Source organism: Myotis davidii, unplaced genomic scaffold (genome assembly GCF_000327345.1).
Source record: "Myotis davidii unplaced genomic scaffold, ASM32734v1 scaffold594, whole genome shotgun sequence".
Lineage (NCBI taxonomy): Eukaryota > Metazoa > Chordata > Mammalia > Chiroptera > Vespertilionidae > Myotis > Myotis davidii.
In genome coordinates this window covers 304,105-327,624 of record NW_006285787.1, presented here as the reverse complement: position 1 = coordinate 327,624, position 23,520 = coordinate 304,105, and the positions used below count along the sequence as shown (strand labels likewise).

Sequence of the window (23,520 nt, the reverse complement as noted above, 5' to 3'; positions counted from 1 at the left end):
ATTGAATGCTATTCTTTAAGAAGAAAAAGATAAAAATATGAACAATAATATGGCAACAAATACATATCTATCAACAATTGAATCTAAAAATCAAAATAAATGAATAAGAAATCTAATGAACAGAATAAACGTGAATAAAATAGAATCAGAGGCATGGAAATGGAACAGACTGATGATTCTCAGAGGGAAGGGGGTTACGGGGCAGGAAGAGATTAAACAAAGATCTTATATGCATATATGCATTACCTATGGACACAGACAATAGGGTGGCAAAGGCCTGGAATGGGGCGGGAACCAGGTGGAGGGGGTTTATGAGGGGAAAAAAGAGGAACATCTGTAATACGCTCAACAATAAAGATTAAAACAAAAGAAAACAAAAATGACAACAACAACAAAGAAATACAGGGTACAGTATTGTTAATTGTAATCACTATGCTGTCCATTAGATCTCCAGAATTTATTCATCTTCTAGCTGCAAGTTAGTACCCTTTTAACATTGTCCCAATTCTCCTTCCCCTAATCCCTAGTAACCAACATTCTACTCTCTGATTCTACAAATTTGACTTTTTTCAGATTCCACATATAAGTGATATCATACATTATTAATCTTTGTCTTGATATGTTCTTTTTGAGTGAAGAAAGGAAGGGAATAAAAAAAGAAGGAACATAGAAAGGAAGGAAGATAGGAAGGAAAGAAAACATAGGACAAGATAAAGTCCTTCATCACAAAATGAATTGAATAGAGAACCCAGTAAAACTGGGACTCCCACAGTTAGCCATTTCCTTGTATAAACAGCCCTTTTACTTATAAAGCAGAGGCATAGGATAATAAACTCTTGTCAATTACAAAAAAGCACTTTATCCTGCAACATGATAATCCTTTTTGTCTTAAAAAGTCACTAACAAGGTGAATGTTATTTGGATTACTACATATTTTCTATTGTATGGTTGTGCTATTCAAACACATGGAACTTCAGGCTTGAACTGAAAGTTTATGCTATAATTTAGTGATATATTTTATAATTGATTCCAAAAGTATAATCCTCATCTCCAACAAGCTCCCTTGACCTACTTACCTTAGAAACTCATTCATGTAATAGGACTGAGTCAGTATCTCCACAGTGCCACTAAATTAAACATTGTGCTTGTCTACTTGAGCTTTAGCAAATCTATATATTTAAAACCCTAATATGCAAATAGACTGAATGACAGAACAACCAAACAACCAAACACCCAGTCACTATGACATTCGCTGACCACCATGGTGCACATGCAGAACATGGCGGGTGTCGGCCACAGCGGGATGGTGGAGCAGATGAGTGGGAGCGCCAGACCAAGGTGGGGTGCTGGTCGCTGTCATCTGGGCAAGCCTCGGGTGGTTACTGGAAATTCTCTGCTCCCATGTGTTGCAGTCCTGCCTGGTGCTCGCACTTATTGCCGGCACCCGCACCTGCTGCCGGCACCAGCCTCACTTGCACCCACTGCTGGCTCCAAAGCCACCACTCTTACCCACTGCCAGCGCCTGGAGCCAGCCCCAATCACTTGGCGCTGCCAGTGGGTGTGAGCAGTAGCTGCTGGCCCCAATTGCTCCTCAGGGCTTCTCCACCCCTCCCTGTTCCTGAGGGGAGATTGGAGTCAGCAGCCACCTTTTGCATCCACTGTCAGCAACTGCCCTACTTGCACCCATTGCCGGCGCTGCCCCGCTGGTACTTATAGCCAGTGCCAGAGGTGCCATTCACAACTGCTGCTGGAGCCCAGCGCTGGTACCAATCACTTAGTGCTGTCAGTGGGTGCAAGAGGTGATGGCCGGCCCTGATTGCCCCTGAGGGATTCTCCACTTCTCCTTGCTTCTGAAGGGTGATTGGGGCCAGCAGCCACTCACAGCCCCTGCTAGCTCTGGCCCCAATCACTCTGTGTTGTCAGTGGGTGCAAGTGGGACCAGCACCATCAGTGCATGGGAATGGAGGTGGTGGCAGATGGCTGCTGGCAGAAAGGGGACCGGGGGCTGCAGCTGGAGGGGCTGGCGGGGGTGCAGAGGATGGGCTGAGATCCATCCCTGTGTCCACAGTTCCTTTCAAGGTGCACGAATTCGTGCACTGGACCCCTAGTTTTAAAATAAAGTAAAATATTTTAGTAGTTTTAATAAACCAATATTTTGTTGTTCAGTTAGTGGTTCAGTGTGGTGCCAAACTGTAGAAATAGCCTCAATATTTATCAACTACTTACCAACTAGCCTTTTATATACTTTAATAAGGAGTCATTTAGTGGTAATTACACTTGCATTTTCTCTGCTTAACAATACTCTCCAGCTGCTACCCAGTCACTGGCCCAACAATTCCCTCAAGGTTGTGATGAGGCATAAAGCTTGCTTATGGTTTTTCTCTCTTGAAATCAGGAACATAAAAAGCAGTTCTTGCAGACCAAGATCAGAAGCCATGGTATAATGATAAACTTATAAAATTGAGAAGGGGTGAGGTCGCTCAGGACCTATTGTTAGGCTGTAGGCATAATCTTTTTTGTGAAATGTGGCACATATGTAAAAGAATCATCACTAGATGTACTTCAATTTTTTTAGTGTGAATATCTGGAAATAGATCACGTTTCTACCTCAGAAAAGTTTATTGATCCCATATTAGATTGTCTAGATCCAAGTGGTGGGACCACGCTCAAGAAGACAGCTAAAGTAAGTTTTCCAACTGGAATGGCAAGTTAGCCAGTGAAAGAGGCAAGTAAAATTTTCATTGATTCAAATCATATTCAAGGATAAAGAGGAATTTTCAAAAATTTTACCTACTTTACAACATATGTTCTAGTAATTCTATTAAATAGCGCAGAAAGTAGTTTTAAGTGTGTATAATATTATTTCAATTGGAATTTAGCCCTTGCTGTAACACTCATAGTGAAAGCTATATAATTCAATTTCTTCTCTGCTCCTAAATTATTGGAATAAAGTCAAGTGATCTTTAAGATTTCTTTAACTTAACCTATATGAATATAGAGCTTTACATAAATCTAAGATGATTTGAGGAGGTTATTTAAAGGTATTACTCTAAGATGAATGACTTATGTCAGGAATAGGGTTTTATTTATCCTTTTATATTTATAGCACAGTACAAAACACAGAGAATGTGTACAATAAATATTTATTAAGTGAAAAAAAATAAATATTGGTGCTGTGTGAAATGTAGAAATATGTATATATTGGTCTATATTGTGTTGCATTACCTTATTTGCAGATGTCTCAAGACATTTGCTCAGACATAATTGCCCAAAGAGCTCACTGTGAAGCTTGCTGTTAGGGAACAGATCCAGAATATTTGATCTCTGCCCTTTGCAAATTGCTCATAGGCGAAATTATGACTCAATCTCTTTACAAAGGATTTCAGGGAGCTATTTGTTCTACTTGAAATAATTTAGCTGGGCTCATGGTGGTAAATAAAAGAGCAACCTTGTTTATTTTTAACAGTATAGATCCTTTCATAACTAGTATATATTCTTTGGCTTCATCCTAGAAAGGTCAAATTTGACCCAAGAACCTGGGAGGACCTGTGGAAATAATCAATCCCATGGAGGCTCTGGTCTATAGAGTTCAGATGTCTGATTCAAATGCTTTTGAAATTCCACCACTAAAGTGATTATGATCTAGATGTGCAGGTCACTTATTGCTTTATGTCTATTATTGTAACTATTGTCTAACAGGGGAGGACTCAAGTTAACAGAAATGAGGAAAATTATGTTAAGATCACACAGTCTAAAAGAGGCAGAACTGTGAGTAAGCCCAGTTACTCTATTTTTAAATCCTGTGCCCTTTCTCTCAGTAGAAGCAAGTAGAAAAATCTTGGGTCTTAGACTTGGATTAATTTTTTGGGTTTCTAAAGGATACCCCAGATAAAGTAACGATTATCATCATTCTGGAAGAATAGAGCAGCTGCCTAAGCATTTTTGGGTATCCCTGCTAAAGACAGCCATGCAAGGATATGGCCTATACTTTAAAGAATATATTTGAGAGAGTGGATTTCAGAAGCATATTAAAATTTTCTGTAATTTTGACAAGCATAAAAATACACATAATGGGAATTAGGAGATGAATGGTGTAAGGAGGTAAGTGTTTTAAGATGACTCCTATCCAGGCTTCTCTCTTCTTGCAGTTGGCATGTTTCCTAGTTACTAAAATAGGTAATGATAATTATATATTTACCTACAGTGTGCTGTGTACATAAGTGCTTTATTTGTAGCACACTGTTAAATTATAGAAATTATGTGGTATGTGATATTCTTACCTACATTTTACACTTGAAAGAATTGAGGCCAAAGAAAGTTAAATAATTTACCTGATGCCATAATGTTAGCAAGTAATAGAGAATTTGAACCTAGGCCAACTGGGTTTCAAGTTTCTTCTTTTTTTTATTTTTTATTCTTTAGAAAATATTCTCTACTACCTCTATTGCTATTGCCCCCCTGCCATGGGAGAGATCTTTCTTTATGATCCCTCAAATCATTCAAAATACATTTCAACTCCTCAACTGGTCAAACAACACAGAAGACCATGGTGTGTGACCTGAGCGTGAGCAGGCCTGTGCTTGCCCGCTGGTCAGTGTCTGTGCTTTCTTAAGACTGTGAAATACACATTCCCTTACTGTGAAAAAAAAAAAGACTTTATGATCTGGGTGCTTCTCTTTTTTAGCCTCATTTCTTGACACTTCTCTTCATGGATTCTGTGATGAGTTATATAAAATCTGTCGGCATTCTTCATAGAGGATGCTATGATGATGTGTACCCTTTATCTTCATATATCATATTCATTAGTCCTGGAATGTCCTTCCTGCCCCATCCACTCTTCTGTGCCTACACCCTGCAGTCTCTTCAAGTTCTACTCAATGAAGACCTTCTCTGGAAAGGTGTCCCTGACTCATATGGCTTTTTTACCTTTATCTAAGGGAACTATGATTGTGAGTTTACACGCAAGCTTCCTCTATTTGATGGTCAACACATGTCAAATGAAATAATGTCTAGATTAACAGTTAATTCACATAACTTGTTATTGCATTCTTATTGTAAGCTTAATTTGAGCAAACTTGGGAACAAACTGTGTATGTTGTGATGATCTTGCCAGTTGCAACCATAGTCTTTGTCTCTAAAAACGGGATGTAATAAAAAAAAAAAAGACACCCAGCTCTTCATAATTAGCAGAAGATAGGTGACTTTAATACCATCAAACTCAGGAGCATGCATATTCATTAAAAAATAAATTTTGAAGTCCCATTGCCTAAGTTCAAATGCTAACTCTGCCAATACCTAGCTCTATAGATAAGAAAACCAAGATTCAGAAAAAAAACAAAACAAAAACGGATTTAGCCAAAGTACCAGTTGGTGAAGGTGCTGAAACTCGACTCACTCAGCTCCTGGGCAGTGCGCTTTCCACTGTCCATGCAGAAATGAGATGTTCCAACTATAGATGAAGAATGGTTAATACTTTGCATGATTCAGAAGTGTTATCTTTATTCTGAACAATTCTTTGTTTATTTTTTAAAATTTTATCTTTATGGTTGAAAGTATTACAGATGTCCTTTTCCCCATGTAAGGAACTTCTTTAGATCTTGTCTCATAATTCATCTTTTCAAGAATTCTTTCCTGATTGTTTATATCCAATAGTTTTTTTTTGTATATCTTAGGTATTTTTGTATATAGTTTGTAAAACAGCATCAGACACTTATTTTGTAAATGCCATTTATAACATCATCTGTATAAAAAATTTATTACTAATACTAATTCTTACCTAAGATTGCAAGGATGGAAAATTATCTGGGGCTTTTTCAAGGCATAAAGATTGAGGATGATAGGGACTTTGATAACTTTTCAACATTTCAACTCTTTATAGCAACATAGGAAAAAGTATTTCTCTGTATAGTTTGACCACTCCTTATGTATTCCTTACTGGCAAACAATATTGAATTTTTACACGCAGTTCAAGTCTTAGGTCTCAAACTGCTCCAATGTTGATTAATAAGCATAGACTGTTGATAAGTAGGAGGCCACTGTATATGCTATTTTCAGTCACTAAAAATGACTTAATTTCTAATTGTATTGAAAATTCCAATCTAATTTAGAAACTGGAAATGGAGTATTTCTCACTTGATTAAGTAGAATGTTATTATTTTAAAGTCAATCTGTATATATTATATTAAAAAGACTTAGCTAGGAATTTTAGATATCATATCTCAGATTCCAACGTCTTACTTTTATCTCCAGCTTCAAAAATTAATTTGTCCATTTAATAATTAATTTAAGTTTTTCATCCCAAAGAGAATTTCTTATATGAGAAAGAGGGAGGGAGGGAGGAAAAGAGATAATTAGGAAAAAGCCATGAAATTCAATAGAAAAAAATTCATATTCTCTAGATTCTTGTTTGGGAGAAAGAAACTGTCAGTCTAAATGTAACAGAAAATCAAATGTAAGTCAATAATGTGGTCAGAAAATTAATGAGAAAAATGTCCATTAAGACATTTAAGAACTATGAATAACTTTTTCTACTATATTTAGCATCACCTAAATATTTTTACAAGACTTGTTTGTTTTAGCTTTGCCAGACTTACAAGGTTCATAACACTTATTTACTTTTGCAGAGAACCAGAGCCACTCTACCAGTCTTACCTGGGTCCCCATGGACGTGGCCAACAATGTCACTGAGTTTATATTCCTAGGACTTTCCCAAGATCCTGGAATGCAGCTGATGTTCTTTGCCCTATTCCTCCTCTTCTACATCGTGACCACGGTGGGAAATCTACTCATTTTGCTTACAGTCTTCTCTATTTCCCGGCTCCACACACCTATGTATTTCTTCCTCAGTAACCTGTCTTTTGTGGATATTGCCTATTCCTCAGCCACGGCACCCAAGATGATTGCAGACTTTGTTTCTGACAAAAAGACTATTTCCTACTGGGGCTGTGTAACTCAGATGTTCACCTTCCACTTTTTTGGTTGTGCTGAGATTTTTGTTTTGACTGTCATGGCTTTTGACCGTTATGCTGCCATCTGCCAACCTCTCCATTATTCTACTATTATGAGTGCCAATGCTTGTATTGTGCTGGCATCACTGTCCTGGTTGGGAGCCCTGGGTCATTCCTTTGTTCAGACCCTCCTGACCTTTCAGCTGCCCTTCTGCAATGCTCACGTCATTGACCATTACTTTTGTGATGTCCACCCAGTTCTAAAACTTGCCTGTGCTGACACAACCCTGGTGAATATGTTGGTGATTGCCAACAGTGGTCTCATTTCCCTGGGGTGTTTCCTCATTCTTCTAGCCTCCTACACAGTCATTCTATTGAGTCTTCGGAAGCGGTCTGCAGAAAGCCGGCGCAAGGCTCTCTCTACCTGTGGGTCTCATTTTACTGTGGTAACTTTCTTCTTTGTCCCTTGTATCTTTATCTATCTTCGTCCACCTACTACTTTCCCACTGGACAAGGCTGTCTCTGTGTTTTACACAACCATCACGCCAATGCTAAACCCACTCATCTATACTCTGAGGAATAGGGATGTAAAGAATGCCATGAAACGGCTATGGAGTCACAAGTTCTCCTTGAGAGAAAAGCAGCATGGGTAGATTGTCAGAACTGCAAAATCAGAGAACTAGCTGATACATTCAAACATGCCTAACATTAATAATTTTAAGGAATTGTCTCTAAAATTCAATTATCTCATACTTTTAATTTAACAGGAAATATTTCATTTCTCTGCATTTAGGTGGGTTTATTTTTCCTTTATTGATTAAGGTATACATATGTGTCCTTATCCCCCCATTGCCCTCCCCCCCACTCATGCCCTAAGAAACTGATGAACAAAAACAGATCCGTCACACCTCAGAGGGAAGGTAGGGGAGGGTGGGGGTAAGGGGGAAAGATCAACCAAAGGACTTGTATACATGCATATAAGCCTAACCAATGGACACAGACATGGGGGGTAGGGTGGGGCGGGGTGAGGGCATTTAGGAGAGTTTAACCTTAAATCTTTCCATATTGGCAAGGTTTATCCTCTCTTACTTCTAGAGTGGGAGAGTAAATACTCCTGCTTGTTATTTCATTTAGTGCCTTCAATTCAAATCAAGCTCTCTTAAGCTATCATTTAATGATTTAGAATGAGGATACATGAGAAATATATCTCTGAGGAATCTAATAATTTCTCCTAAAATCAAAAATCCAACTTGTCTATCCTCTCTCACTGCCAACCCTCTTTCTTCTCTAGTCTTCCTCCAGAAATATCCTATAATATAGTATAGGACATAGATTCATAAAGAGAGAATTATAGTACAATATAACAAATGAAGAACATGCAGACATAGAAATATACACTGCAGGCATGGAAGAGGTTAATATGAACTGACAAACTGCACAGTGGATGGTTTCTGTATGAGTGGGAAGTGAAGAAAGGAGCATTTTACATATTTTGGTCTTGAGCATTTTTAAAAAGAACCTATTGGAGAATTCAAATACTCAATATCATCCCAGAATCATATTATTTTTATTAAAAGTAATCTTATTTTATATTTTTCAATACATGGAAAAGACTATGAGAACTAAAAAGAATTGACATTTGAACTACTAAAATTACTAAGTCAAGGAGATATATTTTTATTATAAATTTTTAGTTAAAATATTTTCTTTAAAAATATTTACTAATCATTTTTATTAGAATAGAATAATTACATATATCATTAAAATTAAAAGACAAAATGGATTAAGCACATTTTTTTCTTGTGTTCTTAGTAAAGTTGGAAAACATCTGGATATTCTCAATTTTTCAGAACAGACATTTTTGTCCTGAGGAACTTTCTAGATATTATTTCATTACTCATATCCTTCAAGAATTGTGCCCTAATTTTTTAATCTAAAATTTATTTTTTGTACTTCTTAAGCATTCTGTATATATTTTATAAAATGGTATTACATACTTATTTTTTCTGTTTATTGTTTAAATGTTTTTTTAAATGTCACTTCCATATATTGAGGGTATAAATAATGTACCTTCTTTGATATTCCCCCCAAATGGCATAGTACTGGATGCACAGCAGATACTGTGACAGAGTCTGCTGGTTGTTACACAATACTCATTGTTCCTTTTTTGTCCCTTCGTAGCAGAGACTTAATATTATTCATGGTGACCCCACTAAAATATTACATTTACTAGTATCCCCTTTGCAGCTATGGGGTGGAAAATATGATATTAATAGTAGCTGGTGAGTGGGACTTTTGAAAACTCTTTAAAATGAATAATCTGCACCTTCAGACTTTCCATACATGATCATCTTTTTGTTGCATTTCCCTATAGTTATTTTTTCATATTGCCTTTCCTCTACAAAAAATGAACATTCTATCCTCTTTATAAATACATTTTTTAAAAATCTTCACTTAAGGATATTTTTCCCCATTGATTTTTTTAGAGAGTAGAAGGGGGTGGGCGGGGGAAGAGAGAAAAACAGCAACAACATTACATTCACATGAGAAAGACACATCAGATTAGTTGCCTCCCGACACACCCCAACCTGGATGGGGAATCCAACCTGAAACAGAGGTATGTGCCCTTGACTGCCAATTGGATTGCTGCGACCTTTCAGTCAGCAGTCCCACTCTCTAACCATTGAGAAAACTGGCCAGTGCAAATAAATACTTAATTTTTTGCCCATATTCCCCTCACTTACCTCACTGTATTTATTTTTTAAATTATATTTATTGGGGTGACATTGGTTAATAAAGTTTTATAGGCTGCAAGTGTGTGATTCTATGATACATCATCTATATATTTCATTGCATGTTCACCACCCAAAGTCAAATCTTCTGTTTCCATATATTTGACTACCTTTATCCTTTAATACCCATCTCCACCCCTTTAGTTCTTGTTTTTATTCCTAAAAAGCCAAACAAAATAACAATGATAATAGTAATAATAATACAAACAACAATAAAAGGGGGAAAAGTTTAGACTCATAAGAACAAAGAAAACAAGACAGAAGTTAGATGCAGGCAAAAGATTCCAACAAATGTCTGAAAAAGAGTAGACAAAAGCATGGTTACTGATTTGACAGAGTAGGGAAGGCTAACTGTAAAGTACCAGCCAAAAGGAATACTCAGGAGAAATACAGAGATTTCTCTACCAGAATCTCTGGCATCTTTGGGATATCAAGACTCTAGGGCAAGAAGATGGTGGCATTCGTGGCTAGTAATAGAGAGACTAAGATAAATTATTGGTTCAATCTCCCATTCTCTCTTTTCACCCATCACTCCCAGATGCTCACACAGTCATATGCTTCCCAAACAGTGTTGACATATTTGCAGTATAGAAATTGAATGATATTAGAGAAAAGTCTTTCATATTCTACCTTCAGAGATCATAAATGAAATGACTGCCTCTCTTGAAACCCTCATCAGAAGGTTCTCTTTCAGAGAACATTTGGAAGGACAACAGGATGATTACTTAGGTTCTCTGACCTAGTGCAACTGCCATGCATTCTTCAATTGGTCTCTGTTTCATGAAGCAGTTCTAGGGCATGTTACATGTTAAAATCTTGTTAGATTAAAAAATGAATTCAGCATTATTTTATCATTAACTAGAGGCCCGGTGCATGAAATTTGTGCAGGGCAGGGGAGGGTGTCCCTTAGCCCGGTCTGCACCCTCTCCAATTTGGGAACCCTCAGGGGATGTCTGACTGCCTGTTTAGGCCTGATCCCTGTGGGCAGTGGGACATTTCTCTCACAATCTGGGACCGCTGGCTCTTAACTGCTTGCCTGCCTGCCAGCCTTATTGCCCCCTAACTTCTCCCCTGCCAGCCTGATCTCCCCCAACTGCCTTCCCTTGCTGGTCTGATCGCTCACAACTGCCCTCCCCTGTGGTCCTGAAAGCCCCAAACTGCCTTCCCCTGCTGTCCTGATCACCCCCAACTGGCCTCCCCTGCCATCCCAATCACCCACAACTGCCCTCCCCTGCTGGCGTGATCGTCTACAACTGCCCTCCCCTGCAATGACCTGCTTCCTCCACCTGGCCTGCCTCTGCTGTGCACGTGGCCATCTTGTGATGGCCATCTTATGATGACATTAGGGTGTGATGTATGAGGGCGTGATGACCACCCAGGCAATTATTAGTATAGATTAACACTTATTCTCACTAGAAATTGGAATACATTATTTGTTAGTCTTAATCACATTTTCATTTTTTTCGTTATCATGATTCTGTTCTGGGCATGTGCCATATGTTTTCTTAATTTTATTTCATAATTTTATATGCCCTTAGCATCTCAATTTACAAACAAGAAAAATGTTTTTCTAAGAGGTAGGAACTTGCCCAAGGAAATTGAGTTAGAAAGCCTTCTAAATGAAAAATCAGTTGGAAAGAAACTCAAAATTTTCTACTTTTCTGATAATCTGGTAGATTTATAGATAATCTCACACTTTCATTGTTTGTGTATCTTTATGTGCATTTAATAAGAAGTTGAAGAAAACTTAATTGAAGTTTTCAACCATTAAAATTGAATATAAGCGGAGAAACCAAGATGGCAGCATAGGTAAACACTGGAATTTGCTGCCACACACAACCACTTCAAAAATACAACTAAAAGGCAAAACGGACATCATCCAGAACCACAGGAAGGCTGGCTGAGTGGAAATTCTACAACTAGAAGGAAAGAGAAAAGCACACTGAGACTCAGAGGAGGTGCGGAAGTAAATTGCAGAGGTACGGAGGCACTCGTGGAAAGGGCTGGCAACTGAGGATGCGGTTGTCTTTTACAATCGGGAGGGAGACACAAGCTCCCACTCTGAACTCCAGTTCTGGCTGAGTCTCTGAGGACCTATGGGGAGAAAAAAGAGGAACAACTGTAATAATCTGAACAATAAAGACTTAATTTTTAAAAAATTGAATATAAGCTAAACTTTTGAAAATATTTTGTTCAACCAAATTCCCTAAAAATACACATTTGTTCAGATTTGTCCTGTTGCGGTCATTAAAAAGAAATTACATTTAAACTCTCTCTGACTCTTTCTTTCCCTCTCACAAGGCATCAGAAGTTTATGGGAAAATACCTGATAGACTTTAATGGATCACCGAGAATACAATTTTTTAAAATCACAAGGTAATTCTCATCCTCATTTTATAAACATCAAGTATGGTCATTGAGAGTATAATTTGGAGATAACTTTAGGAGGATACGTTTCTGAAAGATTTGAGGTGGAGATCATATTGATAGAAAATTGAGATAGAACCTAATTTTATTTCTCATAGAATATTTCTAGGTGAGGGATACAGTCAAGAATTTGTAAATTCATAGGTGGGAGAGTTAATTATAGGTTGATTTAGGGAAATAAGGATGTTTCTTGTTCATTATTATATGCCTTGCCTTGTACTGTGTCTGACATGTAGTAGATAATGAGTAGGCACATGTAGAAGACTCTCCTCATCCAAGGAAATTAGCCATTTACCTTGTCCTGGGCAATTCAAATGTTGTGTTTCTATGGTCCTTGGATGAAGCACACATCAACTTTTAAATTATTCCCTCAGGGTTTTGATTCCTAGCTGGGTAGACCTGGCCTCCTGAGAAATGATTTTCCTAGTCACAATCCATGGTGCTAGTTAACTCATTGTTACATCAGAGAAGAAACTAATATATACCAAAATAAAAGACAAAGCTTTCTGTGTGGATGGGGGAAAAGGCATCTTCCACCTCCTCTATTGTTCCTGAATGCACCAAGACTAGCAACAATAATTGGTAGGTGGAAGAATGGTATAATAATATTTACATCAACCACTCTATTTTGGGGACAATGCGATGAATGTAACGATTGGAATAACTATATAAAATACTCATGGAATAGTGTTAAGAAGTCAGAAAACCTTTAGTAAGGAAAGGTGTTAGGAAAACATAGAGTAGCGGTTCTCAACCTGTGGGTCGCGACCCCTTTAGGGGTCGAATGACCCTTTCACAGGGGCTGCCGAAGACCATTGGAAAACACATATGTAATTACATATTTTTTGTGATTAATCACTTAGCTTTAATTATGTTCAATTTGTAACAATGAGAATACATCCTTTATATCAGATATTTAAATTACAATTCATAACAGTAGCAAAATTACAATATGAAGTAGCAACGAAAATAATTTTATGATTGGGGGTCACCACAACATGAGGAACTTTATTAAAGGGTCGCGGCATTAGGAAGGTTGAGAACCACTGATGTAGAGATTGAATACAGCAGATCTTAAACATAGAGCTAATTAACAAACTTTCTTTTCTTGCTTGATCCCCACAACTAACCTATATAAACTCAAGTCTGAAAAGAGCATTGAGAAGAGACCTTGGTCATCTCATACTTACAGTATAAACCATTCTTAAACAATCTCAAACAGAGAAGGTTCTGGTTTATGGGTCTTCAGAGGGCCAAATAATTAAAATAATTTTCCAAACATTTCAATCCTGTCACTCCTGAAATGAAATCAGGAAAAAACAAACTTATGATGGTTTTTCAAGATGCCCACTGTGAAGAAGATGGGGGAGATAGTGCATGAGATGTTTCATTTTGAAGTGATTAGAGTTGGTAGTAACAATTACTTTGGAAGTAAATAAGATAAAAAGAGACTTAAAAGCAAAGAGTCTCTTGTTTGAAATTAATATGAATCGAATAGGTATTTTAAAAAGAGGTTCCAGGAAACAAGATTAGAAATAATGAAAGCAGCATCAGAAAACACCAAATAAAATATAAAACAATTATATTTGGAAGGATTTGACAATTTGTTCTACTAAGTCATCAATTAATGTATTTATTTACTTGAAAATCTGTTTTAGCATTCATTCATTCATTTTTTCATTCAATAAATGCATATTAAGGATCCTAGTTTGCCAGGAGCTATCCAGGACCCCTTGGGGGATGTTGGACTGCCTATTTTGGCCCAATCCCTGCAGGCCTGGCCGAGGGAGCCCACCAGTGCACAAACCAGTCGAATGGTCACTTAGGCTTTTATATATATATATAGATTTTTGAATGATTTTCCCTAATATGGATCTTACAGAAGTAGAATACTCTCTAAAAAAGTAAAATTTCATATATCTTTATTTTCTAAAAATTTAGTGCCTTCCCTTTGTACTTACCTTCATACTCCCTCCTTCGCCGGGCCTCTCTCCGAATTTCTGTGTTTCCTTTGCTCCTTGCCACAGCTCAGGCGAGCTAAAGCTCTACTGCCTTCACCATATTCCCATGATCCGCAGGTTTGAAAGACTAAGTATCTTCTCTGGGAAAGGGTTTTCAGTAATCATCACTTGAATATATTTATAAACAGTTTCCTTTTTATTTTATAAAACTATTTTTTACTTTTTTATTTAAATAACAAAATGGCAATGTAACCCATAAAGATGGGCTGTTTTTATCTTCAGAAGCAATACAGGACTAATAACTTCTTTTTTTATATATAGTATTCTTTCCCTTCATCAATACAACATTTTTCTTTTCTTCCATTTTCCTGCTTTTCCAGTTTCAGCTTAATCCTTCTACGTAAAGTTATTGAAGTGATTTCTAAAAGCATTTCTTTTAGTTATGAGGTATTTGGGGATTTTTCTAGAGGGGTTAGGATTAGTGCCTTTTTCTCAGGGAAATATGGGCTTCTCCAGCCACATCATCTAAGAAAAAAATGGGAACAATGGTTACAAATGATAGCTATTTTTTTAAATAAGCTTCTTGCATGAATGTAACCCAGTATCTCTCGAGTCATTTAATCTTTTACTAGTTCAGGATCTATGTGATAGCCTCCCTAAAGTTTTTGAATTAGCAAGATAACTATTCTCCATGTGATTACCAAGAGCTTGACTAGATGCATGGATGAACATCACCTTGTTAGTAAGGAAGAATCTCTACACAGATTCTTGTTTTTCCACCAAAGCTTTTGTTCCCTTGAGGGGAGTTCATAGTTCATTCACCTATGGGAATGGCCTCTGTAATCCTAGTTATCTCCATAGTCATCCTCTAGATACTCCATCCCTGCAGATTAAGTACAGAATGGAAATTCACTAGATGTTGTGAAAAGAGGACCAGGCTTTTTAAGATTCCACATGTAAGTGAAATCATTCAGTGTCTGGCTTATTTCACTTAGCATAACACCAGGTTCAAACAGGTTGTTTCAAAAGGCAGGATCTTCTATCATCTATCTATCTATCTATCTATCTATCTATCTATCTATCTATCTATCTATCTATCTATCATCTATCTCTCTATCATCTATCTATCTAGCTGTCATCTATCTCATATTTTTATACATTTAAGAGTAGAATGGTGTTTACTGCATGGGGGAGAGGTAAGGGAAATTAGGGTAAGGGAAACAAGGTACAAATTGCAGTTATGTATGATGAGATCTAATGTGCAGAATTATGACTAAGGTAACAATACCATATTAAATACTGAAAATTTTCTATGAGAATGGATTTCAGATGTTTTCATCACAGAAAAAAGTGGGAACTATGTGAAAAGATATTAATTAGCTTGTACTCCTTAGGTAGTACTCATTGCATTATGTATATGTATATCGAATTAGTGTGCTATACATCTGAAATATATACAATTTTTAATTTAAAAGAAAACAGGAGAGAGAGAGAGAGAGAGAGAGAGAGAGAGAGAGAGAGAGAAGTAGGCTTGCATCCAGAAACTTAAGAGGTGTAGATGGGTGAATGTAGGCTGAACTAAAACCCTCTTGACTAACTGATACAGATGCTTTAAGAGTAAGCACTCATAGATACAGAGGGTTTACTAGAGGGAAGTGGGTGGGAGGGTTGATAGTAAAGAGTAAAGGGGGTTAAATATATGGTGAAGGAAGATAATTTGACTTTGGGTGGTGGGACCACAAAGCAATATACAGATAATGTATCATAGAAATGTACACTTGAAACCTATATAATCTTATAAATAAAACTTAAGCTTTAAAAAAAGAATAAGCACTGGTTTGGAATAGCCATCCCTCTCTAAATGGAAGCCTTGGAAAGAAATGCCCTAACGCAGTCTCCATGGATGGCTTATCTCCCCAGGAAACACCTTAAAACATAATTCCTTGCTCTGGCTTTTATTGGCATAATTCTAAGCTTTACTTAGAGTGTGACAGGGCATTCTTAAATATTTATGGAAGATTCAGTCAAATTTTATTAAGAATCTGGAATATGCTGGTTGAACCTCATTTTAGATACAATATATAAAGAAAGGTAAGTCCCTTAAAAGTTTTCACTTATGGTGCTCAAATTCTAGCTGACTTTGATAGTTAATAAATTATATATGTTTCAAATATACAATTCTATAACACATCATCTGTATATTGTATTGTTTGTTCACCACCCAAAGTCAAGTCTCCTTCCATCACCATTTATCTTCCCTTTACCCTCTTCTATCTCCCCCACCTCCTTTCCCTCTGGTACTCACTATACTGTTGTCTGTGTCTTCTTTTTTTCCTCTTAATTCCTTTATGAATGAGTTTCACCCAGCATCTCAACTCCCCTCCCCTCTGACAGCTGTCAGTCTGTTTTCTGTATCTATGAATTTGTTTTTAGTTTATTTATTTCAAAATTCCATTCAATTCCACATATAAGTGAAATCATATGGTAAATACAGCCTTTGTTTTCTTCTAGGAGTCTTATGTCTTTCTCTGACTGGCTTATTTGACTCTCTAGGTCCATCCATGCTGTCTCAAAAGGTAAGATTTCCTTTTCTTTTTTTTTCTTTTCTTTTCTTTCTTTTTTTTTTTTTTTTTACAGCTAAGTAGTATTCCATTGTGTAAATGTACCACAACTTTTTTATCCACTCACCTACTGATGGGCACTTGGGTTGCTTCCAACTTCTGCTACACCAGTCTGCATTCCCACCTAAAGTTCACAAGGTTTCCCTTTTCTCTACATCCTTGTCAACACTTCTTGTTTGCTGATTTATTGATGATAGGCATTCTGACAGGTGTGAGGTGGTATCTCCTTGTGTTTTCAATTTGTGTTTCACTGATGATTAGTGACATTGAGTATCATTTCATATTTTTCCTGGATGAGGGCTGGGCCAGGAGCGGGCCTGCCTCAGGCCAACCTGTAGTGTGTGGATTCTTGATTTTGTGCAGGAGAGATTTCACAACACAAGTCCAGGTGATTTTGACAGTTAAGTTTATTAAAGCTAGGGGTAATACAACGAAGGAAGGACTTGGGGTAGAAGAAGTAACAGGAGAGAGACTAGATGGTACCTTGCTTTGGCTTTTTAGAAATGTTATAGGAAAGAAGTGATCCAAGGTGAGGCTGCTGTTGTCTACTGGGAAGTAAAAGTCACAGACAGAAGTTCACTGGAAAGTCAGAGAAAACGGGGGTCCTTGGAGACAGGTTCGGGAGGGAAGCCCAGGCTGAGCTGTTGCTGCCTGCTGCTTCCATGGTTGCAAGTTTCATGGTAAACCTTAGAGTTTAGAAGAAAGGACAATTTCATGCCAGAGAAAAGGCATGGGTATGCTCCAGAGTGGACCCATGCTGGTATCCTCTGTTTTGAGAGTTTTTATCTTTCTGCAGGCAAGAATCTTAGGGGAGGCTTTCATCAGAATATCCAGCAGTTTTCCAGGTTCATTTTCAATATGCTGAAAGGACCGTATAGGGAAGCTTGGGATTATCCTCTGCTCAGCTTCAGTGCTTTGCTTTTATCCTGGGTCTGTCTGGCTCTAGTTGGGTTTTTGTTATTTGTTCCCCTGACTTCATCCGTCCTTGGTGTGGCTGGATAAATGACATTAATTTGGTCTCTGTTCTCTATCTCCCTGGCCAGCGTGGTTTATTCTCTGGTCAGGGAGGAGAGGTATATGCTATTTGTTCTCAAATGTTCTTGGTTGGGGAAGATAAGGTCTTATGATTCCCTTGCTGGTTGTAAATTGGTTAAATTGTTTGGACTTTCTAAACTATTTTGTCTCAGTTTTCCCATTCTACCTCCTTACTATCCTGCCTCAGTATGTCTATTGACCATTTGTAAGTCCTTTTAGAGAAATGTCTATTTAGATCATTTGCCCACTTTTTATTTTTTTATTTTATTTTATTTTATTTTCCCAGTGTTCAAATCACAATTTTGGAAAGAATCCTATTTATTCTGGATGATGCTCAATTCCACACATACTTCAGGGTAGAAACATCCATAGGAACAGCCAAAAATATCATTTTACCAAACTCTAACATGGGATTATGCTCTGCTGGGGAGTACCAGTCACATCTACAAAGTACAAAGGCAGAGGGTTCCAGGTGTGGAGACCAATTTGCTTTTGCTGCTACAGTGATTCATAGCCATCATCTTCGAGATTTCCATGCTGTTCTAGAATAAGGAGTAGTCCTTTTTTTATCTGGTGGCTTAAAGTAGCAATAAACAGGCGTTGCTGGGTACTTGGCATCGGGATTTTCTGCCATCATTTTCAGCTTTGCTTCAATGGCTTTTATCTTTGCAGTAACGCTTAGGTTAGATTGAGTGGGCTCAGTGCTAGAGGATTGCTCAAGGTAGATTGGAAAGATCTTATCATTCTTGTTATGACCATATCTCTTGACTTGAGTATGGGCCCATCGCACCACCAGCTTCTTAGACAAAGCCAGCTTGCCATTGAGACACTGGATGGCTTGTTCTGCTTCCTTTGGTTTCAAAGTTAATGAAACAGTACCCGCGGGGCTGTTCCTCCAAAGCACCTGACTTGTGGAAAAGGAAGTCGAACTGCTTTACTGTGCCAAACTTCTGGAGGAGCTTCAGGAGGTGGTATTCTGTGATTTTGGGGTCCAGATTGCCAATCCAGAACCGGTGCCTTTCCTGTAGGGAACCCTCTGACAGGATGGATGTGTTCTCCAGGGGAAGAGTTTTGGTTTCTGCTTACATAAATCTCTATTACTTTTGGCCTCGGCGTCTTCCCTTCGGCTCATGCCCCTAGAGCCAACATCATTTATTGAATAGACTGTCTTTATCCCATTGTATGTTCTTGCCTCCTTTGTCAAATATTAATTGACCATAAAGGGATTTTTTTTTTTCTGGGCTCTCTATTCTGTTCCTTTGATCTTTATGTCTGTATTTATGCTAGTAGCTACTGTGGAAAACAGTATGGAGTTTCCTTAGGGAAGGAGGTTGGGGGTAGGCAGATGAGAGTAAAGGGGGAGTAAATGGTGCTTACCATTTGGGGTGGTAAGCATACAATGTATTATACAGATGATGTGATATAAAATTGTATACTTGAAATCTATATAATTTTATTAACCAATGCCACCCCAATAAATTTAATTTTAAAAATACAAGTTTTATAGGAAAAAAAAGTAAATACAAAAATAAATAAATAATGGAACAGCCTCATGACCCAGCTATTCCAATTCTGTAAATATATCTAAAGAAATGTGAAACATTGATTGGAAATAATATATGCATCCCTATGTTCATTGGAGTGTTATTTATAATAGCCAAGATTTGGAAGCTTCTCTCCTACCTTAAAATTAGATTAAATGTCACCAATTCAGAGAAGCTTGTCTAAAAATGCCAATACCAAGCATCACTACAACATGCCACCATCGTTTATCCCCTATCATAATTCCCTTTTCTTTTTTTAAAAAAAATATATTTTATTGATTTTCTACAGAGAGGAAGGGAGAGATAGTTAGAAACATCGATGAGAGAGAGACATCGATCAGCCGCCTCCCGCACATCCCCCACTGGGGATGTGCCCGCAACCCAGGCACATGCCCCCGACCGGAATCGAACCCGGGACCCTTCAGTCCGCAGGCCGACGCCCCCTCCACTGAGCCAAACCGGCTTCGGCCATAATTCCCTTTTCATTTCCTTCTTGTCTCTTGTCCAATAGTGGTAATTATTCCCTTTACTTACTTACATTTCATTCATCTACTTGTTTGTTTGTTTAATAATTTATTTTCTGTCTATATTTCTAAAATGTAACTTCCGTGAGGCAGAAACTGTCTTCCTTGTTCATTGTTGTATTCTCAGCAGTTAGCACATAACTGATACTCCCTAAATATTTGTTGAATAAACAAATACATAATTTTAGAAGAAGTGACACAGAAGATATACATTTTGGTGTAGAGCTTTCAATGTCATATGTGAAGTTTTGTTCTGACATGCATTAAATCACAATTGCAGGCCAGGGTAAAACTGTTATGGATTTTATAGCATTTCAGGCCATGGTCATGTTCATGTAGAAAATATATGTGTTGGTTTGTCCTTCATTGAAGAAGTAGCATATCTTGGCTTATCAGACATAAAACAAATGTGTCCTAGTGTAATCTTTTAATGACAGAAAACAGCAAATGATTTTGAAGACAGTAATATAATTCTAGTTTAATGCTATTTCTAATAATTATAATCTCTTTATTTTTCATAGCCATATTATGAAAAAAAGCGAAGAAATGGAACCTGCAAATTATACCCGGGTGACAGAATTTGTTCTCACTGGTCTATCGCAGACTCGGGAGGTACAACTAGTTCTATTTGCTATATTTCTATTCTTCTATTTGTTCATTCTTCCAGTAAATATTCTTATAATTTGCACCATCAGGCTTGACCCCCATCTGACCTCACCCATGTATTTTCTGTTGGCTAATCTGGCCTTCCTTGACATTTGGTATTCCTCCATTACAGCCCCTAAAATGCTCGTAGATTTCTTTGTGGAAAGGAAGATAATTTCCTTTGGAGGGTGCATTGCACAGCTCTTCTTCTTGCACTTTGTTGGGGCCTCAGAGATGTTCCTGCTCACAGTAATGGCCTTTGACCGCTATGCTGCTATCTGCCGTCCACTCCACTATGCTACCATCATGAATCGACGCCTCTGCTGTATTCTGGTTGCTCTTTCCTGGATGGGAGGCTTTGTTCATTCTATAATACAGGTGATTCTCATTGTTCGACTTCCCTTCTGTGGACCCAATGAGTTAGACAGCTACTTCTGTGACATCACACAGGTTGTCCGGATTGCCTGTGCCAACACCTTCCCAGAGGAGTTAGTGATGATCTTTAGCAGTGGTCTGATCTCTGTAGTGTGTTTCATTGCTCTACTGATATCCTATGCCTTCCTCCTGGCCATGCTCAAGAAACATTCAAGCTCAGGTGAGAGTACCAGCAGGGCCATATCCACCTGCTATTCCCACATCACGATTGTGGTGCTAATGTTTGGGCCATCCATCTACATTTATGCTCGCCCATTTAACTCTTTTTCCCTAGATAAAGTGGTGTCTGTATTCCATACTGTGATATTCCCTTTACTTAACCCCATCATTTACACATTACGAAACAAGGAAGTAAAGACAGCCATGAGGAAGTTGGTAAAAGACATATTTTATGTAAAGAGAAGTGAAAGATAAATGGACTATTCTATAGTCCTTCTGAGGATCATTGTCCTAAAGTAGGAAGCACTTGCAGTGGTAATATTGCTGCTTTCGCTAACTCCTTTCTTCTGAGTTTTGAAAATAGCACTAGTTTTTTCTCTATTTGGTGAAGAACAAAACATACAAGGAAGTTAACATGGAAATAAATTTACTCACACCACCCCTAAAATTTCTGCCAGATCACTGTTAGAATTTACAGTGTAAACATTTTTTACTAATAGTTTACTGAGTGACTACACTGGAGAAGCTTTGGCTGCAAGGAGACTGTTGAGAAATAATAAAATGCCTAAAACCTGAGAGGCATGCCCACTATGAATATGAGGAAGTAAATAGCTTTAAGTGATCAAATTATATATTGCTGTCATGTCTCAATCTTATCGTAGTGGCATGGTGAATCATCTTCCTGGACAGTAAAAACAGATTATTTTCTTCTTTATCTCTTCCCCTTGGTAGAATTAATGATCAAAATTTAGGACTCATTTATATAAGTTATTTCAACTGATATTTCAGGTTGAAGTCACATAGTTTTGGTGTCAGAACATGTTTGCTAGAAACAAATTTTATGAATTCAGAACAGAGCATAGTACCAGAGACCCCTCTCTTTCCAGAGTAAGTCTCTAGCCAATTAGCGGTTTTTATAGCCAGTCTCTATTTATATCTTCCAGAATGAAAGCAGACTTTGAGGAAAGGGATTCTAGTTTGACTGGGAATGATAGACAGCTAGCTATGTGATTTTTAAAAGACTGATATCACCTTTGCCATTTTTGTATGTTTTCTGTATTTGCTAATTCTGCCTTTTGTGTTGAAATTAAATAAGTAGGGTGCTGCTTTTATTAGCACTATAATTCAGAATTATCTTTCATGAAACCATTTTTAGTGCACATGGAAGAAACCTAGATATATTGGTTTTCATAATCCTCCCATGAATTATTTATTAATGATCAGTTTGCTATTCCCTGGCACTCAGATTCAACCTATTGACTATGTTTCAGAATGTAAAAGATAGATTAGAATATTTTAGTTCACACAAATTTATTTACATAAGTTAACTATTCATTTCAGAATGAGAGGTCTCTCCATCAAAGGGTGAGAACACTTTGTGTGCTTTGAGCTTTAGTCTTATATTTTATTTGACTAATTTATTTATTTATTTAGTCTTATATTTTATAACATGGCTAGACTTTAAGGAAAATAGATTCCTGTCAGCATCAGGAATAAAGATATGTAAGTGAATGCTGAAAACAGTTCTAGGATAGTCTTCACTTATATTTGATTTATTAATTGAAGAAGTAATTTGTGCCTGATCCAGTGCACCGCAGGTAGACAGGATGGAATGATGGTACATAAAGTTTGCTCTTTGCTTTGGGAATCTCTTTCATCTTCCATGTTACAGTGACTTTCCTTCAAAGCACCCAAAGGCGTTGATTAAAATGATAATTCCTGAATTTTGAGTTAATTTCCCATTGCCTGGAAATGTATAAAACAGTAGACTTCTTTAACATTTTACAACAGAATATGAAAAAAGAACATAAAAATACACATACATAATAAAAATTATGAGTTGTTTCTAGATTTTATGTTACCTTATTGTTATTTCTCTGTATCTGAACAAGCCAGATTTCTATTCATGTAGTCACTTATCTTTCATTTAGCTAAGATTAATGTTCTTGAGAAAAAGACTACTGACTTAATATGTTCTTCAAACATTAGTAGATTGCTACAGAGCATATTTGTGGAAAATATTGAAGCTAGGAATAAGAAGGAAAACCGTCAAAAATAGTACTGTAATGAAGAATTGCTTAATTAGAAATCCTATCTGGAATTAATATTGGTAAAGAAGTGGGAGCTTTTGGTATGCTGGTGAGAAGAGACCTAGCTTGATTCATGGAGGACACAATTGCTATAAAAACTTAGATCAGTAGTTCTCAACTGGGGCAATTTCAACCTCTAGGGGACATTTGGCCATGTCTGGTGACATGTTTGGCAGTCACAAGTGGGGAATACAATTGGCATCTTGAATATAGAAGCCAGAGATACTGCTAATCATGTCCCAGTCACTCCCTAGAAATTATCTGGTCCAAAATGTTAATAGTAGCAAGATTTTGAATACTACCTTAGAAGGTGAACAGGGATATAAGGCAGGATTGTAGG

General features: G+C 37.4%; 2 protein-coding genes and 1 pseudogene across 2 annotated transcripts; 2 read left to right on the top strand and 1 right to left on the bottom strand.

Annotated features, from left to right (window-relative positions):
* Window positions 1–6,661: 6,661 nt before the first annotated feature.
* Window positions 6,662–7,600, top strand: LOC102752335 (olfactory receptor 4S2). The gene has a single exon (XM_006756770.1). The coding sequence runs from the start codon at window positions 6,662–6,664 to the stop codon at window positions 7,598–7,600; it is 939 nt and encodes a 312-aa protein (XP_006756833.1).
* Window positions 7,601–18,071: 10,471 nt separating this feature from the next.
* On the bottom strand, window positions 18,072–18,871 carry LOC102768402 (annotated as a pseudogene).
* Window positions 18,872–20,308: 1,437 nt separating this feature from the next.
* LOC102768112 (olfactory receptor 4M1) lies at window positions 20,309–21,428 on the top strand. Its single transcript, XM_015559454.1, has one exon. The coding sequence runs from the start codon at window positions 20,380–20,382 to the stop codon at window positions 21,343–21,345; it is 966 nt and encodes a 321-aa protein (XP_015414940.1). The 5' UTR covers window positions 20,309–20,379; the 3' UTR covers window positions 21,346–21,428.
* Window positions 21,429–23,520: the final 2,092 nt, after the last annotated feature.

Coding starts and splice junctions, on each gene's coding strand:
- LOC102768112 (XM_015559454.1), top strand. CDS start 20,380: ATGAAAAAAAGCGAAGAAATGGAACCTGCAAATTATACCCGGGTGACA.
- LOC102752335 (XM_006756770.1), top strand. CDS start 6,662: ATGGACGTGGCCAACAATGTCACTGAGTTTATATTCCTAGGACTTTCC.